A 24,741-nucleotide genomic window follows, 5' to 3' on the forward strand; every position below is an offset into this window, starting at 1 on the left:
CACAAATTCTTGTGAGCCTTGTAAAATGATTTTTTTTCTTCTGAAGTAGAGACACTACCCTAAATGTGTAATAGTGAAACACTTTAAAATGGTAATAGACTACTCTGAAATGTCAGGGTCCGATGGCCCTGTTTTTCAATATCAGCATATCAGTGTATTTGATTACAGCTAATTAAAATGCACCATTCTTCTCTGCAGTATCTGTGCATCTGAAGTGAATGAGAGGTACATCCCGTGAAAATTCGGTCCTCTTTTCTCACCACCTTCAGTAAAAGTGCACACTGACACTGCATATATCAGCCACCTATTAGCATCACAAGAGAGGAGGGGACAAATTAGCCCAGCGCTAGCATGATATTGAAGGTTTGAGATCCCATTTGATTTAGCCGTCTGCCTTTATAACACTGTAATAAGATGGCTGTAAAGTCCTGTCAGCACATTATGACATCATGACTGGCTACTGTAACTCTCCTAAACCTTACGCCATATCAGAAAACAAACTAACATTCAAATGTCAAGTTCTATAGTACATCAATGAGTAATGTGAGGTTATCTGCTACTGTCATGGCCTGATTTGACCTAGGGATAATATGTATGCAGTCTATACATTATGACATCCTACATCGTGTTACCCCCTTGACTTACAAGTGTGAAATGTACACATAACACTGAAAATAGACTTCAAATGTCTGGGACTGAACATCTCAACATGTGACTGATTATCTACCCAACAGTGCAATATTTCCTAGTTCTCATGGTAACTCTGGGTCCCAGGTATAAGGCTTCAGTGAGCACTATCTGTGTGAGCCCAACTCTCCAATTTGTAATCCCGCTTGAGGCACCACAGTAGTGATTTAATAATCTGTTCTTTTAGGGGGCACTTATCACAGGCTGTACTATCAGCATCTCAATTGACACGGTGTGGAATTCAGACTCTCCCAAAAGCTATCACAGGACATTTATTTTAGATACTTTGACGGAAAAGGGTCAGAGAGGGTTGTTTGAAAAAGCCCTATACTGTGCAAATAATTTAATTGCTCATAAATAATATTAATGTACAGTATGTGTATAAATCAAAAACATAAAAGTCATGTTTCATCTTACAGATGAAGGATCTTAATTTGAGCCAGTTTGCTACAGCAGGAAAATAATCCTGCAGCAACCGGTTTTGGGGTTGATGCATTTTTCGTAAAATTTTCTAAGTGGAAATTACAAAAGCCTTTTTAAACGTCAAATACACTACAAGCTTTACATTTCCTGCATTTGGAAAGGGAAAGGGGGATACCTAGTCAGTTGTACAACTGAATGCCTTCAACTGAAATGTGGGCAGGAGAATTCTCCTGCAACAGGGTGATCAAATTAAGATCCTACCTGTACATTATAACCTAACATCACACCTTTAACAACTAAATGTTATTTTTTAATGATACATATGCAAGTGAAACCTGCTGTTTTTAGGCATAATCAGCTTTTTTATGCCATTCAATTGTGCCTACAAACATCCAATAACTTCTCCATTTTGACTCCATGACTAATATTGTTTTTTCTGTTACTAATATAGTGACATATGTACAGTAAGCTGTTGAATATCTCCAGGTCTGAAGGCACAACTTGTCCGTGCATCATGAGAATCTGTTGGATCAAATGACATAATGTCTGAAAGGCCTGTGAGCCAACCATCCGCAGGGACATCATTATCCCGGATTGACAGCCCTCCGATTGGCTTAGGAGAGGAGATAGCTCATCCTGACCTTTTGCCATGAGTGAATCCTGACAGGATCAATCAAAAGACGAGCATCCTTTAAACACAAACTCATTGAGTCATTGGGCTCCAGGCTTTGCGGTGGAATTGAATAAGTGGGCCCCCCTCCCATGGTGTAGTCTGCACTAAGCAACCATTTCTCCCAGCTACTCATTTCTAATGGGATCCTTATGTAGATTTCCTCAGAATCAGCAGTAAGGCTCTTAGTGGATGGGGTCTATCTGGGCCTTTTCACCACCAGGTTCAGTCAGTAATGCTGGGGAACAGAGAGATAGTAAGGGAGTGGAGCCGTGGACAAAGGCTTAGCGGCATGCCTGAACTCACTGTACTAGAACTGTTCAAGGGGGAGAGAGTTCCCTGACATGACCCTATATTCATAGACTACAGATGTAGGATCTTAATTTGAGCCAGGAAACGTGAATTATTATGTGTATTATAATTAATGAGCTCAGCCAGTACGCAAGCAAACTACAGTAGCAAAAACATTCAGTTTGTCTGATTTAATTTTTGGACTACTGCTAATAGCATTATTACAATATCATTTGAAGGTCTTTCCACCATAACAAACATGTCCTTCCCCCCAGACAACATGGCTTATGGGGGGCAGCCCTCAAAATAACATTTTTGCTGACACTACCCAGAGGACACTTTATCATGTCACACTCAGACACCATCAAGGACATTGGAGCACGGGGGTACTTTGTAATAAACCATCTACATTTTATACTGTGCTTTGGTAGAATGAGACATGCTGCAGTGGACACTTTAACTTAAGTATGGTTATCTAACACAAGGCATGATACTTTATGACCTGGAACATGTTTCAATCTGGACCCTATCTCACTGTGCCGTATAGCGTCATGGTCCATGGTGCAATATGAACACTTTTTATGATAGAGGCAAGTCATTGGTTGACCTAGAGCAAAACCAAAGACCTTAAAGCATCAGCCAGTAAATGTTAATATGCATAAATAATCTTGCCATCAAACTGCTCTACGCCACCTCCTGTGTTTATTCGTACAGTACGTCCGCTGCACTGTGCCATGAATGTGCTAAACAGTATGCAGATACAAGCAAATGAGGGGCAGTTTAACTTTGATTGACTTTGTCTGTGGGCCGAAATTATGAATACGATATTTCCTTGAGGATATCGACTGACATTGTCTTTGCTTTCATGTATACGCTAGCTGTTAGCATCACTGAAAAAGGCTGAGGCATAGTAACGCTTGACGTTCTTGAATGTTGACTTTTCAGGTCTTGAGGGAAGTTGGCATTTTTTGAATTCCCAACTTCACGAAACTTGGACAGCAGGCACTTTAACTCACAAAATGCCAGAATCACTGCAATGAATTGACATCAGACAAGATGGTATCTAATGAGTTGCATCATTTACTAATTTTAGCATTAATTCAATATAACACTTCAATCCAGCGCAAACAGAAAATGAATCAGCTTTTCCCCTGACAGATCATTGAACACTGTAGATCTCGAGCATACAGTACAGTAATAGCCTAACAGATGATGGTTCCTGGCACAGCTCGATTGGCGGAGGGTGTAAGACAGCCCCTTATGTCACATGAGAGGAGTGCTGCAGTCAGCGCTTTGGTGGTGCACTGTCTCTTTAAATTGAATGCCCATGCTTGACAGGAGCTGCTGTATCAAACTACTGTACAATTGACATGACTGGGTTGGCTCAGTGGCTGGCTGGTGCTCCATGCTGTCCATCTGCGCAGACAGACAGACAGACAGACAGACAGACAGACAGACAGACAGACAGACAGACAGACAGACAGACAGACAGACAGACAGACAGACAGAGAGACAGAGAGACAGACAGACAGAGAGAGAGAGAGAGAGAGAGAGAGAGAGAGAGAGAGAGAGAGAGAGAGAGAGAGAGAGAGAGAGAGAGAGAGAGAGAGAGAGAGAGAGAGAGAGAGAGAGAGAGAGAGAGAGAGAGAGAGAGAGAGAGAGAGAGAGAGAGAGAGAATCTTTTCTTCACATGTAATGTCCATGTGATACTCACATAGGCCTAATGACTTTTGAGTAACCATGGAATTGGGATGCAAACATTTAAACATGGGTGTAAAATACAGGAGAGCCAAGGCAGCACTCTGCATATTATTTCTATGACATTTTCAGTCTAACAACTTTAAAACCGATGCATTTCGACGTGGTGTTGGTCAAGGAGAGATAAAAACAAGTGTTTTTATAGGGAACTAGTGTTCAGTCAGCCATAAGTTAAAAATATGTGGTTGATTTCGTTTTTATAACATTACCTTGAGATTCAACCACAGACTCCTCTATCCAGAAAACCTGTTATATCTAAAAGGTTAATGGTGCCATCTATTGCAGTGGAAAGAGTATAGCCTGTACATTCCTATTGACATGGGTTTTGAAGGTATAATACTACTGTGCACACATTTTTCTGGCAGTGATCTCTCAAGAGTGGGCTCGCGTACAGTAGCTTAACATCTCACAAATATTATGCAACCAACTTCTACTGCTGTGCTCACACAAGAGGCCGTTTGGCTATATCCGCTTGTGATGTGTTAGAAGATGACCAAAAGCATCATATTACAGAGTTTGAACCGGTCATTCTCTTTAAGACATTCATGTATTGGATGCTGAACATGATTTTGGTTTGAGCTTTGTCAATGCACCACCAGCACAGCAGTACAGCAGTGTCCTTACTGTACCCGGTGTTACAAGACATCACACCTCAGCCTCCTCAAGTCTCTCTACCCCCCCACCACCCCTATCTCTCTCTCTCCCTTTACCTCTTTCTCTCACTCTCTCTCTTTCCCTCTCTCTCTTTTCCACATTCTTTCTCTGTCACACACACACATTATCCTCACACAAGATTTGCAGTTGCTGTACAGAGATACTTTGGTAATAGGGACTGGACTCCTTGTACCGTACAACCCTTGGATCCCTCAAAGTCCCATCAAACTTTCAAGTGGCCATAATTTCACACATACAGTCAATCGCTCAATCAATGAGATATATTACCACAAACAAAGCATTTTGAAGGCTGCATGATTGAAGTAGCTCACGTTGCACTCCGTTTCACACAGCATTAGTCATGGTTGCGGTGTCACAATACCAAGGGTACTGATTTGAACACACACTTCCAGGGACCATTTTCCTCCACTACAAACTCATTAAATATTGAGTCTTAGAAACAAGCAAATAAGTACCCCTTCAGGCTCTACTGCACACATTGAATAGATATGACTCAATACTAGAGGGGCAAAGTTACAGTGTCATGGAGATACAGTAGGCTACCTGTGACCGTGAACTAAGGATGTTGCACACAGGGAAAGGGACTTGCAAGACTGTGATACCAGCAGGCATGCACACCTCAGCACATTGCAACACTATGGACTATCCTACTCAGCATACACCGCACAGTGACATATTGACTGGCACACAGTGATAAAACCAGGTAGGTAGCTATCTGGAAGAACACTACCTGGCTGTACCTGCCTGTGTTTCCACTACGCCGCGTTAACGCACCCCTTTGCTAAATTCTGTATTGTATGATGGAGAGAGAGAGAGAGAGAGAGAGAGAGAGAGAGAGAGAGAGATGAGGGGGAGGGAGGGAGATGCAATAGTGGAATTTATCAGTTCTCTTACCTTGAAAGGGAACATAGGACATGTTCCAACGGCATTGAACGTGGTCTTCAAGTCTTGACAGTCTCTCGGCATGCAACAAAAATACCCCACACCAGTCAGAAAATAAGGAATACGCTATTCACAATTGGAGTCGATGGTAGCCAATATTCCACTGCTGTTCAAAAATAAAATGTATAATCCACGATCGCCGAAGCCATTGAAAATGTATCCCCGTGCATAAAAATATATGCACAAATATATCGCACGCACCGTTGTTGAGGTGTGTGGGGAAAACACGAGAGAGAGAGGGAGAGAGAGAGAGAGAGAGAGAGAAAGAGAAAGGGGGCGGATGAGTGAGTGCGCGCGTGTGTGCGCTTTCCATTATATCTATAGGCTATCTATGCATTGTATGTTCCATGTTTGCTCCTTGAAGTTCAAGAAGCAATGATGACTAAATCGCCTTATTGAATACGGCCCCTTCTACGGCTATCGAACGCGCACGCCACCTCACGCAGAGTCACACACAAACGCGCTACACAGATCGGTGCTGCTGCCAATAACGCGGTAGACTACGTTACAGTTTGCTATAATTCTCTCGTTTAGGTGGTAGGCTATAAGCTAGGCTATTAGGAAGTCGGAAACTTAGTTTAGGCTGTAGGCCTATATCTGGTGACATGGCCAATGGAAATAGTCTCAAGGGGGTAAGCTAAATGAATGGTCTTCGAGAATGACTTCCACCAACTCGTCTCAAATGTCAAAACGAACCACTTTTTTTTTTATTTGTCTGTAGGCTCTAAATTTAGAGCAAAATGGTTTCATCTTTATTCCTGCACTTTTATGTTCCATTACAAAGATTATGGGCAATATTATTGATAAGGCTATTGGTCATTTTTTAGCGATACACCTTAAGTTGCTGGTGTCCTAAAATGAACAAAGCTAAAAGTAGTTATACATATATGGTGCCTACCTACACATTATCAGGCTTAGTAATGGCATCACGTGTGCAGTTGGAAACTGATAATTTCCAATTGGATCCAATAGTGGTCCATAGAGCCAACATGGCGTCCTGCTCGGCTCAGCTGCTTCACCTGCCTGCACAGTACGGGGTCAAACTTGGATTATGGCTACCACCTGGCGGTTGGCTCTTGCAGCTGCAGTTGGAGACTGAACGGTAATGCACTTCAATCTTTCCTTTACACCTCCTCCTAGTGGGAAACGTAAGTAGGTACATGCATTATACAGAATTACATCCAAAGCTTTCATGCTGAATATACATTTCGGCCTAACCGACCTATGTAAAGGCCAATAGTGATCTGCTAATTAGAATGACACCGTCTATACAGAATAACATACAGTTACTGCAGTATGCATCCACATAGCCCTCTAAGATTCACAAGGCTATCTGAAATGTCACTGCAATGAATCAACTGCTCTTGACATGCCATGGCAAAGAGATTCTTGGCAACAGAGCCATAAGGACTAGCCAGTCTGTTTGTCTGGCAGAAGGGCTATTGATTCATCACATAATACCTGCATGTGAATGGGGTGTGTAGTCTATTGCTATACCAATAGAATACAATGGAATAGAATAGAAAATAACTTTGTCTCTGAAGTGCAATTCATCATATTATTATTGGCTGGCCTACTGTAAATACAAATAGGCCTATACATATTGTAAGTTAAACCAGAAATGGACAGAAAACACTTGAAGCACATTAGTAAGATGTGAAGGGCAACTTTTAATTTTTTTAATTTTACATTAGCTGTGTCAGCCTAGGTTATACATGTATAAACGTAATTTGACCAAAAGTCCAAAAATACATCAAACCAAACTTGGACTTGACTACAAAATTAAAAAAAAGAGAAGACTTAGCTTCTTGTTCCTCAACTCAAAATCAGATTTACCCCAGTCCTTTGAAGTCATTTTGTATAGTTCCATCTATAACCTACAGTAACGAACACTTGACGGGTCTATAGACATACTTTACCATAGAAAACATACAGATACATTCATTACCATCGAATTGATGGTTCCACAGACCTCTTCCTATTCAACTACAGCCAAATTCACTGAGAATGATCTAAATCCTAAACTGGGATGGGAAGGACTGAGTTGGGAGGTTCATTTGACCTGCACTGCTGTTTAGAAAGTGCCAAACCCTTTGCAATCCAACCTAGACTCAGGGGTAGACCTAACATAGTAAATGTAAATCTGTGACACTCCAATTAGTATGATATGTTACATTTTGTATGATATGTATTAATTTGTAGATGTATTATTATATGTTAGGAATTGCAATTTGTACAATATGTTACGAATTTGCAAAATGTATGATGTTTTACGAATTCCAACTTGTTGTGGCTAACGTTAACTACACTAGGGGTTGGGGTTAAGGTTAGGGTGAGGAGTTAAGTTAAAGGGTTAAGGTTAGGGGATGGGTTAGCTAACATGCTAAGTAGCTGCAAAGTAGCAAGTAGTTGCAAAGTTGCTAATGCACTAAAATGCTAAAGTCCGTGACGAGATTCGAACACGCAACCTTTGGGTTGCTAGTCATTCGCGTTATATTCCTACCCATCCACATTACTTTCCTTTTTGCCTTAAGTAACCTTCTGTCCTATCTAACCATACCAAACATAACATATCATACTCATTTGAGTGTTCCGGATTTACATTTACTATGTTACGTCTAGTCTATGAGACCAGGCTGAGCAATCATCTATTCACTATTATAAACCGGGTCATTCGAGCCCTTAATGCTGATTGGCTGAAAGATGTGGTATATCAGACTGTATACCATGGGTATGACACAAAATTACTTGTTTGTTGTTCTAATTACGTTGTTCACCAGTTTATAATAACAATAAGGCACCTCTGGGGTTTGTGGTATATGGCCGATATACAATGTCTATGGGCTGTATCCAGGCACTCCGCGTTTGGTTGTGCTTAAGAACAGCCCTTGGCTGTGGTATATTTGCCATATACCACACCCGCTCAGGCCTTATTGCTTAAGTAAGAGATGGCATATTTCACATCATTCAATCTGAGGAACGGGCGACATCTTGCTGTGGTTTTAAAAAAAATACTGAACATGTTTTCTGTTGACATGATTATAACAGTATAACTGCCTATTGTGTTATTTACGTATTTACTGTAACTACACCTGTAACACAATCTGTCTTCTGGGGGATACAACACACACATTTACTCTTATCTGTGTTTTATCCCACAAAAGGCAGAAATAAAGGATCTGTATAAATATAAACTCTGAACCTTGCACTATGATATTCTAGAGTTCTATACACAACCTCCTGTTCCACTATGATCTCTGGGGCCCAGTTCCAAATCAAACACAAACCCCTTACCTCTTAGACACTTGGGTACATCTGAAAGGATCGGATATTTGAAAAATATGATGAAAGCTCCACCTTTCCCTCTGATAGGCCGGATGAAACATAAAGCCATATTGCTCAGATCTATCCAATCTTGTCAGATCTACAGTGTCCAGACTAGTGCTTAGGTATCAGCTTGGAAGTGGGCCAGAGTTAACGCTATCTCTCATCCTCAGTGTAAACCTGGAAGATAGGAGCCGACTCCTCTGTCTATGGCCTGAAAATGGAAAACAGTACAAATATTTTCACCTGCACATAATACCATAATTTGTTGACTTCTCTTCCCTAAAACAAAGCAAAAACACCCCTCGACAAATTGACAGTCAAATCTGGCTCAACGAGCGACCATTTTCCATGGCTATCTGATCAAAGATTTTGATCAGTAATCTTGAAGAGATGTTTTAATATTTGTTTGGAATGTATTTTACACTAATTCTGTGTGCGAAAGCCTACACAACATTGTCGTGACTCTTCAATTGCAACTGGTGGATGAGGAAGAAAACCTTATAGAATAGTTATCATACATGTCAATCACCTGATCCCTTGATTCAGGTCAACTTCTCAATCTGCAGATGCACAATCCAGATAGGCACTATGCAACCACATCAAATCATTCTATAATAATATATTGTGAATATAGAAATCTAACTATAAAACAAAAGCCCTGTTGCGGCTCCTAATATATTTCTATTACATACTATCATGTAAATCAAGTATGACAAAAGGTAACGTAACAAATTGCCTATAATCAAATACTGTATATACAATCTTCAAACGTAAACATGATAAATGCAAAGGCATATTCCAAAGGTATACAGTACAAATATAGGAGAAACACTAGCAAAGAGGGAGATATAGTAACACATAGTGTGATGATATAGAATGGAGGCGATATCGTTTAAGCAACCTGGATTTGCCTTGTGTGGGGTTTTTGTTTTGCTTGTACTTGATGTTGCCACACATTTCTGATGTGGCACCTGCACGACAGTCATTCTCCCTCTCCCTCTCTCTCTCCATATCCCCTCTTTCCTGCCAAGCACTCTGGTGTGTTGATCCTCTCTGCCTCCCTCCACCCCCCCCATCTATCTCTCACTTTCTCTCAGTACACACTCACGTTCCCCCACTCCACGAGGTACTGGACCTTCCCGTCTGGCGTTACTCGCCTCGCCAAAATCCTCACCCCGTCCCCGCCCCCCCAGCCCCTGACAGCTGACCCATCCCCCCCAGCCCCTCCCCCCACGCCGCCGGGATAGGAAGGGACGTCACGCAGCAGGAGGGAGGGGCAGGGATCCAACTTCTGGCCAGGCTGGTGCTGGTGGTGCTGCTGCTGGTGGTGGTGGTTGTTGTGGTGGTGGTGGTGGTGATGGTGGGAGGATGACAGGGAGAAGGGGAGGCATGGGGGCGGCACTCGACAAGGATCTTCCGCACTGAAGAGAGAGAGAGAGAGAGAGAGAAATTAATATTTCACGATTCATACTTTTTTCCATTGTCATCCAGGCACAGCTATGGTTTCCTCTCTAGATGTCTAGATTGAGGGTAGTCCCCAGAGAGCAGGAGGAGCTGGGGTTAATACTGACCTATAGTGATGCAGGGTTCTGGAGATGGCTGGGGCTCCGTTATAGGTGGGGTGATACAGGGCAAACATCCGCTTAGGTGGAGAGCTGTGGAAAAAGCAGGGACATAAAAATAAAAAAAACTGACAAAAAGCAACAATGCATGGACTTCCACTGACATACTGCCTAATACAAGCATTACAAGCATTTCCTACACCTGCAATAACATCTGCTAAATACGTGTATGTGACCAATATAATTTAATTTGATTTGATAAGGGTAGCCTAAATCAATGAGGATGTCATGTAAAAAAAAAGAAGCTAACACTGTAAATACAGTACAATGCATTATTACTTGTTATACAGTATGTAAAGTGTAACCAATACAATAACAGCACCAACCCCAAATTCAGCTCCTCCTCCGACTTCCTGGAGTTGTAGAGGTTAGTTCCACCTACGTAGCCATGGCAACATGGCACAAGATCTATTGGGGTGGCTGGGACCGGGGGCGGACAAGGCTGGACACAGGAGAAACACTGATTAGCTAGTGTTTTGACGCCAAATCAATGAATCCAATCACACAGACATGATACTTCAGTTCATGTCCTTATCTTTATAGAAGAATTCATACTGCTTGTGAATACATCTAAATAAAAACCAAGGTCTATTAACATACTGTATCAAATGATACATATCGGCTGATTTATAATGGAATATCTACAATTGAAGTCGGAAGATTTGCACCTCAGCCAAATACGTTTAAACTCAGTTTTTCACGATTCCTGACACTTAATCCTAGTAAAAATTCCCTGCCTTAGGTCAGTTAGGATCACCACTTTATTTTTAGAATGTGAAATGTCAGAATAATAGTAGAGAGAATGATTTATTTCAGCTTTTATTTCTTTCATCACATTCCCAGTGGGTCAGAAGTTTACATACACTCATTTAGTATTTGGTAGCATTGCCTTTAAATTGTTTAACTTGGGCCAAACGTTTCGGGTAGCCTTCCACAAGCTTCCCACAATAAGTTGGGTGAATTTTGGCCCATTCCTCCTGACAGAGCTGGTGTAACTGAGTGAGGTTTCTAGGCCTCCTTGCTCGCACAAACTTTTTCAGTTCAGCCCACAAATTGTCTATAGGATTGAGGTCAGGGCTTTGTGATGGCCACTCCAATACCTTGACTTTGTTGTCCTTAGGCCATTTTGCCACAACTTTGGAAGTATGCTTGGGGTCATTGTCCATTTGGAAGACCCATTTGTGACCAAGCTTTAACTTCCTGATTGATGTCTTGAGATGCTGCTTCAATATATCCACATAATTTTCCTCCTCATGCAGCCATCTATTTTGTGAAGTGCACCAGTCCCTCCTGCAGCAAAGCACCTCCACAACATGATGCTGCCACCCCCGTTCTTCACGGTTGGGATGGTGTTCTTCGGCTTGCAAGCCTCCCCCTTTTCCCTCCAAACATAACGATTGTCCTTACGGCCAAACAGTTCTATTTTTGTTTCATCAGACCAGAGGACATTTCTCCAAAAAGTACGATCTTTGTCCCCATGTGCAGTTGCAAACCGTAGTCTGGCTTTTTTATGGCGGTTTTGGAGCAGTGGCTTCTTCCTTGCTGAGCGGCCTTTCAGGTTATGTCGATGTAGGACTCGTTTTACTGTGGATATAGATACTTGTGTACCTGTTTCCTCCACCATTTTCACAAGGTCCTTTGCTGTTGTTCTCAGATTGATTTGCACTTTTCGCACTAAAGTACGTTCATCTCTAGGAGACAGAACGTGTCTCCTTCCTGAGCAGTATGACGGCTACGTGGTCCCATGGTGTTTATACTTGCGTACTATTGTTTGTACAGATGAACGTGGTACCTTCAAGCATTTGGAAATTGCTCCCAAGGATGAACCAGACTTGTGGAGGTCTACAATCTTTTTCTGAGGTCTTGGCAGATTTCTTTTGATTTTCCTATGATATCAAGAGAAGAGGCACTGGGTTTGAAGGCAGGCCTTGAAATACATCCACAGGTACACCTCCAATTGACTCAAATGATGTCAATTAGCCTATCAGAAGCTTCTAAAGCCATGACATAATGTTCTGGAATTTTCCAAGCTGTTTAAAGGCACAGTCAACTTAGTGTATGTAAACTTCTGACCCACTGGAATTGTGATACAGTGAATTATAAGTGAAATAATCTGTCTGTAAACAATTGTTGGAAAAATTACTTGTGTTATGCACAAAGTAGTTGTCCTAACTGACTTGCCAAAACTATAGTTTGTTTACAAGAAATGTGTGGAGTGGTTGAAAAACTAGTTTTAATGACTCCAACCTAAGTGTATGTAAACGTCCGACTACAACTGTACATAGGCGTACAGAGGCCCATTATCAGCAACCATCACTCCTGTGTTCCAATGGCACGTTGTGTTAGCTAATCCAAATGTATCATTTTAAAAGGCTAATTGATCATTAGAAAACCCTTTTGCAATTATGTTAGCACAGCTGAAAACTGTTGTCCTGATTAAAGAAGCAATAAAACTGGTCTTCTTTAGACTAGTTGAGTATCTGGAGCATCAGCATTTGTGGGTTCGATTACAGGTTCAAAATGGCCAGAAACACAGAACTTTCTTCTGAAACTCGTCAGTCTATTCTTGTTCTGAGAAATTAAGGCAATTCCATGTGAGAAATTGCCAAGAAACTGAAGATCTCATACAACGCTGTGTACTACTCCCATCACAGAACAGCGCAAACTGGCTCTAACCAGAATAGAAAGTGGGAAGCCCCGGTGCACAACTGCGCAAGAGGACAAGTACATTAGAGTGTCTATTTTGAGAAACAGACGCCTCATAAGTCCTCAACTGGCAGCTTCATTAAATAGTACCCGCAAAACACCAGTCTCAACGTCAACAGGGAAGAGGCGACCCTGGGATGCTGGTCTTCTAGGCAGAGTTGCAAGGAAAAAGCCATATCTCAGACTGGCCAATAAAAAGAAAAGATTAAGATGGGAAAATGAACACAGACACTGGACAGAGGAACTCTGCCTAGAAGGCCAGCATCCCGGAGTAGTCTAGAATGTAATTCGGGCCTAGCCCGAACCATGAAAAACAGCCCCAGACCATTATTCCACCTCCACCAAACTTTACAGTTGGCACTATGCATTGAGGCAGGTCGAGTTCTCCTGGAATCTGCCAAACCCAGATTTGTCCGTCAGACAGCCAGATGGTGAAGTGTGATTCATCACTCCAGAGAACGCGTTTCCACTGCTCCAAAGTCAAATGGCGGCAAGCTTTGTAACACTCCATCGGACGCTTGGCCTTGCGAATGGTGATTTGCTCGGCCATGGAAACCCATTTCATGAAGCTCCCAACGAACAGTTCTTGTGCCAACGCTGCTTCCTGAGGCATTTTGGAACTCGATAGTGAGTGTTGCAACTGAGGACAGACGATTTTACGTGCTACACGCTTCAGCACGTGGAGGTCCCATTCTGTGAGCTTGTGTGGCCTACCACTTTGCAGCTGAGCCGTTGTTGCTCCTAGACGTTTCCACTTCACAATAACAGCACTTACAGTTGGCAGGGGCTGCTCTATTTGAAAGTCACTGAGCTCTTAAGTAAGGCCATTCTACTGCCAATGCTTGTCTATGGAGATTGCATGGCTGTGTGATGTTCAGCAACAGGTGTGGCTGAAATAGCCATGTCCGCATACTTTTGTATATATAGTGTATATCTGTCACCTCCATTTCCTATGATAAGTAGATTCATATTGTGGAGATTGAGGTAGCATTTCTTAGTGTGAGCTCACTATCATAACAACAAAAGCATCAGTACTCTATCCCATCTATCCTTTGCTTTCTCAGTTCTCAGCACACCCTCAGCTCTGTCAACCTCCAATGCTGGACTGTGACCCACAACATATACAGTAATTACAGCAGTGGTATACTAGCATTATCCCCTTACTAGCGTGCTGTCCCTTTAAATCAAGGTGCTCTGTCAATGCTGCACTGTCAAAGTGCCAGTGCCACCTGGCCAAACTGTAATCGACTGCAAAGTGCACTTGGAAGCGCACCCAGATGCCGCATATCAGCGTACCTTCCCCTCTCACTTTCCCTGGGATAACCAACCTGCCCCAAGATGGCAGATGATTAATGTCCGCTCAGGATACAACAGTCTGCTGGAAGTACTGCCCGCTGAAATACGACCGATCCATAACATTTATTGTCTCAGGATAAGGGAGCCAGCCTGAGCAGTAGTATAAAAGGATGTGTATTTTCTATTCATATTAAAAAATATATTTCTAAACCCGTGACCATAACATGTTGTCATACTCGATCGAGTCCTAAACCAGCTTCAATTCAATAGTGTATGAGGGGTAGGCTGGGCTTTGAAGAATATGTAAGCAGACAACACTGGCTATAAGGAGAATCTTTTCTCCACACACTGACTGACTATGACTGACAAGTCATTCCAATGCCAGGCAGCTCTTTGCTATACAGTGAGGGGGCGACTGATGGCTGATCTCTCCCTTGATGCCTGGTTCGAGACAGAAGCACTGACCTGTGTCTCCATGATGCGCCGCTTTGATTTGCGTGACTCTGGCCCCACCGCTCTCCTCTGGCAGGGCAGTGACAATGGGCTGCTCCACACAACAACACAGAGACACAGTCAATAACTTGAGGAGTGGTGCAATGTTTTCACTTAGAAAACTACAGTATGAGTCAAAAGTTTGGACACACCTACTCATTCCAGGGTTTTTCTTTATTTGTACTATTTTCTACATTGTGGAATAATAGTGAAGACATCAAAACTACGAAATAACACATGGAATCATGTAGTAACCAAATAAGTGTTAAATCAAAATATATTTGAGATTTGAGATTCTTCAAAGTAGCCACCCTTTGCCTTGATGACAGCTTTGCATACTCTTGGCATTCTCTCAACCAGCTCCATGAGGTAGTCACCTGGAATGCATTTCAATTAACAGGTGTGCCTTGTTAAAAGTTCATTTGTGGAATTTCTTTCCTTTTAATGCGTTTCAGCCAATCAGTTGTTGTGACAAGGTAGGAGGGTATACAGAAGATAGCCCTATTTGCTAAAAGACCAAGTCCATATTATGGCAAAAACAGCTCAAATAAGCAAAGCGAAATGACAGTCCATCATTAATTTAAGACATGAAGGTCAGTTAATACGGAACATTTCAAGAACTTTTAAAGTTTCTTCAAGTGAAGTCGCAAAAACCATGAAGTGATATGATGAAACTGGCTCTCATGAGGACCGCCACAGGAAAGGAAGACCCAGAGTTACCTCTGCTGCAGAGGATAAGTTCATTCGATTTAACTGCACCTCAGATTGCAGCCCAAATAAATGCTTCACAGAGTTCAAGTAACAGACATCTCAACATCAACTGTTCAGAGGAGACCGCGTGAATCAGGCCTTCATGGTCAAATTGCTGCAAAGAAACCACTACTAAAGGACCATCAATCAGAATATGAGAATTTCTTGGGCCAAGAAACACGAGCAATGGACATTAGACCGGTGAAAATCTGTCCTTTGGTCTGATGAGTCCAAATTTGAGATTTTTGGTTACAACCGCCATGTCGTTGTGAGACGCAGAGTAGGTGAACGGATGATCTTCGCATGTGTGGTTCCCACCGTGAAGCATGGAGGAGGAGGTGTGATGGTGTGGGGGTGCTTTGCTATTGACACTGTCAGTGATTTACTTAGAATTCAAGGCACACTTAACCAGCATGGCTACCACAGCGATATGTCATCCCATCTGGTTTGCACTTAGTGGGATTATCATTTGTTTTTCAACAGGACAATGACCCAACACACCTCCAGATTGTGTAAGGGCTATTTGACCAAGAAGGAGAGTGATGGAGTGCTGCATCAGATGACCTGGACTCCACAATCACCCGACCTCAACCCAATTGAGATGGTGTGGGATGAGTTGGACCTGCAGAGTGAAGGAAAAGCAGCCAACAAGTGCTCAGCATATGTGGGAACACCTTCAAGGCTGTTGGAAAAGCATTCCAGGTAAAGCTGGTTGAGAGAATGCCAAGAGTGTGCAAAGCTGTCATCAAGGCAAAGGGTGGCTACTTTAAAGAATCTCAAATATAAAATCTATTTCCATTTTTTTTAACACGTTTGGTTATTGCCTGATTCCATGTGTTATTTCATAGTTTTGATGTCTTCACTATTATTTTACAATGTAGAAAATAGTAAAAATAAAGAAAAACCCTTGAATGAGTAGGTGTGTCTGAACTTTTGGTATAAATGTGTTTTTTATTTTAAGCCTATAGAGAATGAAAGAGAAGATGGTGTTGAGAATGTTTAGCAAGATGATCAATGTCCACATGCGAATGCGCACACGCACGTATGCACACACACACACACTATAGATGATGTATTTATTGATACAAATATTAGTTAGAAACATATTCACCAGAGTGAAATGAGTGAGTCCTTCCCTTCATGATTTAATGAGGCACACATGTGCCTGTTTAGTTAGGAACAGTTATTCCTATCCAGATGGAAGGACCACCGTCTACAAGGTGCCGCTCTTTTTCACTATTGTAAATGTGTAATTAATTACTAGAATGAATGTGTCCATATAAGGAGTTGAGTCCTGAGGCTTGTGTTTGTGATGATGAGAGAATAATAAATCACAGAAGTTGGTCTTACTCTGATCTTCTCCTTTGGGTGATGTTGATGGGCGGGTCAGTGATGAGGGGGGACGAATCAGAGGTCAGGGGAGGCGGAGCTCGGACCTGGAGCCCAAAAAGACACTTCTTCTTCTTGATCTCTTTACCAGAGACAAACCTGGATGACGTCACAGAGAAAAAGACTTTCAAAACTTGTAGACAACAACTTTGTAAAGTCAGGTCATCGTTCTTTTTAAAACAAGTTATCATTATTGTCTGTTTTCTTATCGTTCTCTGTTGATAATATCAAAGAGTTAAGAAACAATTAACTAACTGTATTTTCTTTACCCAAATGTACAATTCCAGAAGCAACGCTATCATAAATCTGGTCACGCATAGCTGTGGCTTCTGTTTATTCTTCGCATCATATGCAGACTCTCACCTGTCTTTGTTGGAGTTCAAAGCATTGAGCAGATTGTGGCAGCGATCTTGCCTTGGTGTGTCAGAGAGCTGGGGGACAGAGAGGAATGAAAATCAGGAGTTTGATTAACACTGTGGATGGTAGCCTGAAACAAACGTTAACACATTTAGAGACACATTGACATTCATTGGCGAAAGGTAAACATTTCCATGGATAACGTAGTTAGTTACTAATGTGATTTGTGAACAGTTCATTAAAAAAGGGTATGACTGATTTAAATGCAACTGCAGTACCAGAGCCACATAAAATACAAATTATATTTACCATTTAAAATCTGCTAAATAACAATGGCATGTAGCTAATGAAATCAAAGCACATAATTACCACATGACTGCTAACCAATGCGGCTAGCTAACACTTTCACACCGTTTCATCATAGCATGTAAGTGAGGAAATGTTTATACCGAGCCTAGAAGCAAAGAGTCCCAATTCTCATTGGCAAACGACATGATTTCATGGTCGAAATCAAAGTATTTTCTCTTGCAGCACAAGGAGAGGTGGTAGAGCACCAAATGGGCCAAATCTACCCTGTATTTACAACAAGCACACCAGGAAAAGACAGTTAGTTCAGAATTTATCACATCACAAAGCTTTTCATTACATTATTGAGTAAGAGGAATTAACATACTGTAACCCACATGACTCAATAAACCTGTCAGAAGAAACTGGTTTTCAAGACTGTTTCAGTGTGATAATCCCTGCAGTTTAAATGATGTATTCTTCTTTTAGCAGATACTGTATAGCTTTACCAGCTCATGGGTAGCCGTTGAATTGTCTCTGGTCCGCTTGCACAGACTGAGCACTGGAACTCATAAAACCTTTCAGAAAGAAATAGAACACAGATGATTCTATTTTTGTCTGTGATTGACCAGATATAAAAGTCAATGGAAACATAACATAGCACATGGTTGCTACTGTCAGCAAATTCTTCCCACTTTCCATCACCTGTTTAGCAGATGTAACAACCCACCACATTCTACCTCACCATCAATCTCAAACATGACTTTCCTACGCAGAAACAAAGAGTAATATAATAAATATATCATGGGCATTAAACCAGTAGGATAATACAGATGGTTAATGTGACAATAATGGTGTAATGGACTGGACTAATTTGAATTCATTTTAAACCTCTACCACATTACATTGGACACCAGAGAGGCAGAATAACAACACTGCACTGCTATAAGCAATTAACACTAACAGCATTAGCCCTACCACTGCCAGTTTTATAACCTCTCTGTTGTAGTTTGACAATAGTAATGCAAAGAAGCAGTACAAGGTTATAGATAACAATACTCTGTCTCACCTGTCTCCATATAACAACGGCTTGGTCAGACACTGTGTGCAAGCTTCATGAAACCACTGACCACAACTTCCACACTGCAACATTTTCAAGTTCCACCTGCAGTTGATAAATAAAAACATTAGCCACACTCCCCAATGGCCTAAACATAGCTAACATCTGGTGGCTACCTGACAAGAGTACAGTATAATATGTATTTTTCAAGAGGCTGCAATACTCTATTGAAAAACACATTATGTCTTGACAGTAGAGCTATATAACGGTGAAAAGGACATACAGGGTTCCAACATGAATATTCTATTTGTTTTTGTTGGTAAGGAAAATTAATAGTAAAGCTTATTGACCAATACATGTGCTAAACAGTCATTATAAAATGTTATTATTAAGTGATAATGCCAGAGAAGCTGGTGTTTGGAGGGTATATTGGTATGGGTGTTGTTAGAACCGAGACAAAGTCCAGGGCCGGCAAACCGTGCCAATATATATTCCAAACACCAACTTTGGGGGCATTATCACTTTTATACAACGGGTTAACAACATACTCAAATAATGATTGACATATTTCATTATAAACGTTATTTGGATTAATGTATTCATACTATTTCATCCTTCCACAAGATATAGTCCCGACACAAATCTAGGGTGGCTACCCAAGCCGGCTGGTCATTCGTTCAGTTCCCAGAGACGCGACCCGGTCGTTCAGTCTTTTTGTTCTGTATCTATGGATGCAACCCAGTTGTTTGTTCTAAATGTTCCATTGAAATACTGACTTGCAACGTTGTTATCCCTTGCTTGCTAGCTAGCTAACTACGGCTAACTTACAGTCATGTCAAACAGTGCAGCAGGAATAACAGCAAAGTAGCTGCATTTGCATTTGTTTAAGCTGTTTTCTAGTGACATTTATTTGGGTACATCCATAACAATGAGCTAATGAGGCGCGATTTCGCCTGGCATAGAAAATGTGCGCTCTCTTTAGGACACTGTTGTTCAGAGGAGCTAGCCAACAACACAGCTAACACAATCCCTTCAAACTGAAGATGGAAAAACAGCAAACTAGCTGCACTTTGTTTCGTTTGACCTGTTTTCTATTGATAGTTATTTGTATATATCCATACAAATGATGCTGATTGATGTTTTCACCTGGCTGAGAAAAGCTGCCTTCCTGTCTGTCTCATCCCGACTCGTTCATTACTATGGGACAGCTGGAGATCCAATTTGAATATTGAAACAATGTTGCAAATGTCAGAGAGACAGACACCAATGTTTTTACATCTCCGCTGTTAAAAATGAAATGATAGTCTAAAAGAAATGTGAGATAATGTCTAGATGCTTTTTATAGTGGAGATCAGTGGATTGCGCAGTCAGATGGAACAGAGTAAATAGGCATTTTAAAGTCATAGATTTAGTCAGTGGTAACTTGTGGAATAGACACCATCTGGAATGCGGTTTTAACCAATCAGCATTCATGATTAGACCCACCCGTTGTATAACATCATTTATCTACTGAGGGCATCTGTTAGAAGCTATAAATTGTCACTCACTCTCCTGGTCCGGCACAGTAGCAGTAACACTGCTGCTGGTTGGTCAGATGCTGTGGGTCCCAGTCTAAAGATGACAGCTGATAGGGCAGCCGAAGTTTCATGATTTGCATGAGCCGGGCAAACCGTCCTCGTTTGATGGCTCCCCCTCTCTGAAATAAAATGTTGACAAATCGATTCACTACAGCGACCTCTCCACTCCCGGTCATGTCAGTACATTCAACATAGATGACATTGGATGGGAACTATCCAGAAAAAGCAGATCATCTCATTTTATTGTAGGTCAGCTGAGTGAGATAATATCTTGAGAATATCTTCAGGTCAATGAGATATGGACATTGACCGATGGACAATTAGCCCTTAACCACAGTGCTCCCTCATCTAACACCTACAGTACAGAATTGGAGCATACATGAATTACTGACCATAATAATAATACAGTATAATCTTGAACAAAAATCTGCATTGACGAACTGGTCAGATGTCCAGGCACAATAATACAGAGTTGTAACATTTCTGTGGTGTCCTTCAGATATATCCATTGACAACACTGTTTAACACAACACTGGTATTGAAATTGCTTCCTCTGGATAGATTAAAAAAAATGTTACAAGTCTGAAATTGATATTTTCCCTGAGCCAAGAGGCAGTGTGTGAAACAGAAAGATTAGCAGTCTAACCTTGGTTGCCACTGCAAAGACACATTGCCGACATATCCAAGAATTGCTGTCAGCTTCCGGCTCAATGGACGGAGTGTGGCACTCAGGATGATAGCCTGTTACGGAATGGAGAGAGTGTTTACCGTAATTCACATGCTGAGTATATGCTACCGATGGAGGACTTTTCCTAGTCTCTTTTCATGAAATATTATACTCTTGAGTATACAAAACATTAGGAACTGCAACGCTGCTGGGTTTTTCACGCTCAACAGTTTCCTGTGTGTATCAAGAATGGTCCACCACCCAAAGGACATCCAGCCAACTTGACACAACTCTGGGAAGTATTGGAGTCAACATAGTCCTACATAGATGCTGGCCTATGTTGACACCTTGTAGAGTCCATTTCCCCTGACAACTGAGGCTGTTCTGAGGGCAAAAGGGGTGCAACTCAATATTAGGAAGGTGTTCCTAATGTTTTGTACACTCAGAGTATATTATCTGGTTTTAAACCTGAAGAAAAAAAAGATGGCATTCTTTTTTTCTTTATTTAAATGAGTTGTGCCTATCCATCATAAGTTATTATTTGACAATACCTCTATGATTAGTACATAACATGCTGTGTTTCCTTACCGTGACGACATTTAAGACAATTGATGAGAGGTTCTTTAAGAGGCGGGGCATCACAGACACAGCAAACCTCTTCCACTCCAACTGAGACTTAAGCAAGAGAGAAAAGGAGTGAGGATCAGAGAGAGGAAGAGAAAGAGAGAGATCACTCAACAGTGTTAATTTATGTATATTGATTCATTTCCTTGCCACTTCATTGATTTCAATGTCTCCTGCACCCTTTCAGATTTCACTCCTTTTGACATGCGGATATTTGGCTGTGCTTCCCTTCACTTTACACTAACTACGTGGGGGCGCCATTTCCCTATGGAGTCATTACGCTAATAAATTCATAAATACACCAATTACACCTAAAAGTCCCCCACCAGAAATGCCAACATTTCCAGGGAATGTTGTATTTCAACCTTGACTAAAGACCTTCATTGCACGACATTCTTTTGAACTACAATGGATCAGAATGGAGAGAGAGCATCAAATTAAGAACAAACTTTTCAAAGCTGAGAGAGAAACATCAAAAAACATTTGATGAATTTCTTTCAACTCTAAACTGAGGTGAATCAAGGTAAGGTAAACGTAAAGATGATTAAAATATGATAATGGAGAATCCTCAATTAGCCCCCTAGCTATAGAAAGGGTAGATATGAATGAAATAGTTTTATCCACATTTTAGGGGATAATACTTTGATTCAAAAGTAAGTCCACAGTGCCCAAAAACCCTCCGTTAAATGTTTTGTGTTAACTGAGGAAAACAAGAGTAAGTTGTAAGTCTTACAAGAGTGAATGTCTTTTCTTAGGACCCAGAATTCCGAGTTGTCCTCAAATCTCACCAGACAACACTGCTTGACTCCATCTACCTGAGGAGAGGGATGGAAACAGAGTGGAATTGTTCACTCAAACCTAAATAGAATACTTTCCAACTGCACACACACTCACACACACACACACTCACACTCACACTCACACACACTTACTCTTTTCACATTGCCGAGGTACAGTAGTCCATCACTCCATCGAGCTAACACATCATCCCCTTCACTTACTCCCCCCATCCTGAAGAGAAGTGAGAGAGAGAGAGAGATACAGAAGGGGTGAGGGAGAGGAGGGGGCTCATGTGAAATGGAAATCCGATTTATTCACTGAATACTTTGCTGCCATTGCTGACAGAGGTTTATGGCCTTATCGTTCCATAGGCACTTGGCTGGAGTGGATAAAGGGTTACATTCACAAACCCAGTATAGCCACAGTCAGAATCCAGCAGATTGAATGATGAGTGTAAGTGCTCATGCATGGAGCAGGACAAACCATTATGACACAACACGTGAGAAAATGCATTCACCACTGCATGATGACTGCACTGTAGTTTGATTGTAACACCTCTGTACGTCTCTATACTTTGCTTTCTCATGCACTTCTGTGTTGTATCCTCTTTGAAAATCTAAAACGACAAACTTGAATAGAAAGGAATCGCTGTAGCCTATGGACATAATCTCTGCACATCCAGCGGCTGTTCCAGTGCAGGCACTCAAGTCAAAGAGACACATGATACATAATAGCATTTTCAGATCAATAGAAATTAACATAGACAGTGTTGCTGGATGAACAGAGAGCCATTGCTACCTGTCAAGTCGAACTCCTCTCCGTTGGGGTCACAGCGATTCCTGTGCCGGCTTGACATGAAATATTTTCTCTCTTCTGTTTTCCTCTCGTCTCAATTACTGCCCGGTTGGATGTGAAGCCTACGTGTGTGCCAAAGTGGATGTGCATGTATGTGTCTGTGCCAAGCGCGTATGTCAGTCAAGTCGTCAGTGAGACACCGTCGGTACGTCCGTCTTTCTCTCTGTCTGTCTGTCCTCCGCGACGTCGTTTCGTCATGTTCCCTTGCCTTTGCGCTCTTTTCTCCACCTATTGATGCTATTAAGCGTGTTTGTCAGAGCAGCACGAGAATCAACCCGCGAGAGACGCCATCATCCCTGCCTCTTTCTCGACCGACTTGTTGTGACGCAGACATAAAACACCGAGAGATAGAGTGGGAGGGAGATAGGGGGGACCGGGGCAACGGCGGCGGGAACACCTTAAACATCCGAAGAAATTACCTCTAAACCGTTATGACAAAGAAAGCTGTGTTTTCTGAAGAATGAACTAAATTGTGCTAAAAGCCAGTTGAAAATCAGACAACGACGATAGTCGCTGGAGTTTATGTGGCCAATTAGTGGAAGTTTACATACCTCATTAATTGGTACCTCCCAAAGAAGGGTGCTGCAAGTTTGGAGTCCTGGAGAAAGTTTTAGAAGGGCCAGTAGAAGCTGCGCTCACACGTGTTATTCACCTTTCTTTTTTTCTTTTTTACCATTCAGTAAATTTCACCATAAATAGTTTCCTTGCTATAGTCAGCATTTGTCTTTCTTTCCAGCTAAAGTAAACTATAATCGTAATGTAATCATAAATTATCTAATTTCTTAATATTACTACACATTTGTATTATGTTGCCAAGGCTGCAATATACAATATGTATAATAAACATTGTGATTGTTTATATAGAGTTATTTGTTCAGTCTTTGTGGTCCCCTTGCCAGATAAGCCTATTTTCAGGTTTTGGACACTATATAAAGTTAGCCTAAGTAATTAAGGGTAATTAAGACTTGGATTAGTTTGAGCACTTGTCACTGTCATCAAAGGGAATTGTTGAATGTGATTTACAACAGTCTATAGTTGTCCTATGCATTTCCTCTTATTGTGAAATATTGAATATCTATGATCAATCATCTATTCTTTACAGCTCAATAATCTATACATATGCTCAATAATGTCATCACCACTTGTCACTGCTCACTATCACCATGAATATCACTGGTCACACAAGCTTTCATTCCTCACAACAACTGGGTGATAACATAACATGGTAATAACCAATGCCAGAATGAGTAACAATTTTACTTATTTACCATTGGTTAATTATGAGTCCTAGAAATTGCACACACGTTCATGTATATAATTTATGAACGGCAGATTAAAGGGCATTTTAAAGTGTCATACCATAACTAAGCACTGACAATTCTATGAGTAGGCAACATAGCCTATAATTTAATAGTCAAAACAACAAGTGATGAGGTGTTTCTTATATGTTATTTGTATCATTCGATCACATGTATTTGTTCATTTGCTTGTTTTTGTCATAAGAATGT

The 24,741-nt window shown here is 41.3% G+C and overlaps 2 protein-coding genes across 15 annotated transcripts in view; both read right to left on the reverse strand.

Annotated features, from left to right (window-relative positions):
* LOC115176904 (ras/Rap GTPase-activating protein SynGAP) overlaps positions 1-5,812 on the reverse strand; it is a 114,774-nt gene extending 108,962 nt beyond the window's left edge. For 13 of the 14 annotated variants that reach the window (XR_003872303.1, XM_029737281.1, XM_029737278.1 and 10 more), the window contains exon 1: positions 5,399-5,812. Coding sequence is in view for 13 of the 14 variants with exons in the window: in XM_029737281.1 (XP_029593141.1) it covers positions 5,399-5,420 (22 nt within the window). In the remaining variant the exon portion in view is untranslated. The remainder of the gene's footprint in view (positions 1-5,398) is intronic. The other variant, XM_029737275.1, reaches the window with a different exon arrangement.
* A 1,284-nt stretch (positions 5,813-7,096) lies between these two features.
* On the reverse strand, positions 7,097-23,561 carry LOC115176509 (PHD finger protein 1). The gene is made up of 15 exons (XM_029736539.1): positions 23,177-23,561; positions 22,531-22,609; positions 22,332-22,413; positions 21,563-21,649; positions 20,954-21,048; positions 20,278-20,426; positions 18,740-18,835; positions 18,180-18,248; positions 17,835-17,958; positions 17,392-17,459; positions 16,990-17,127; positions 14,863-14,941; positions 10,722-10,837; positions 10,345-10,428; positions 7,097-10,194 (listed from the first exon to the last, which is right to left on the reverse strand). Exons 2-15 carry the CDS (start codon positions 22,606-22,608, stop codon positions 9,867-9,869), a joined length of 1,593 nt encoding a protein of 530 aa, XP_029592399.1. The 5' UTR covers position 22,609; positions 23,177-23,561; the 3' UTR covers positions 7,097-9,866.
* Between the last annotated feature and the right edge of the window lie 1,180 nt (positions 23,562-24,741).

Source organism: Salmo trutta, chromosome 37 (assembly GCF_901001165.1).
Source record: "Salmo trutta chromosome 37, fSalTru1.1, whole genome shotgun sequence".
NCBI lineage: Eukaryota > Metazoa > Chordata > Actinopteri > Salmoniformes > Salmonidae > Salmo > Salmo trutta.

Bases quoted from the DNA above. Each gene is read 5' to 3' on its own strand.
- LOC115176509 (XM_029736539.1), bottom strand. From the start codon at position 22,608: ATGGGGGGAGTAAGTGAAGGGGATGATGTGTTAGCTCGATGGAGTGAT. The intron at 10,838-14,862 runs GTCAGTGCTTCT...TCCTGTGTCCAG, and splicing joins GGCGCATCATGGAGACACAG to CCTTGTCCGCCCCCGGTCCC. The intron at 10,195-10,344 runs GTCAGTATTAAC...CTCTCTCTTCAG, and splicing joins AGAACCCTGCATCACTATAG to TGCGGAAGATCCTTGTCGAG.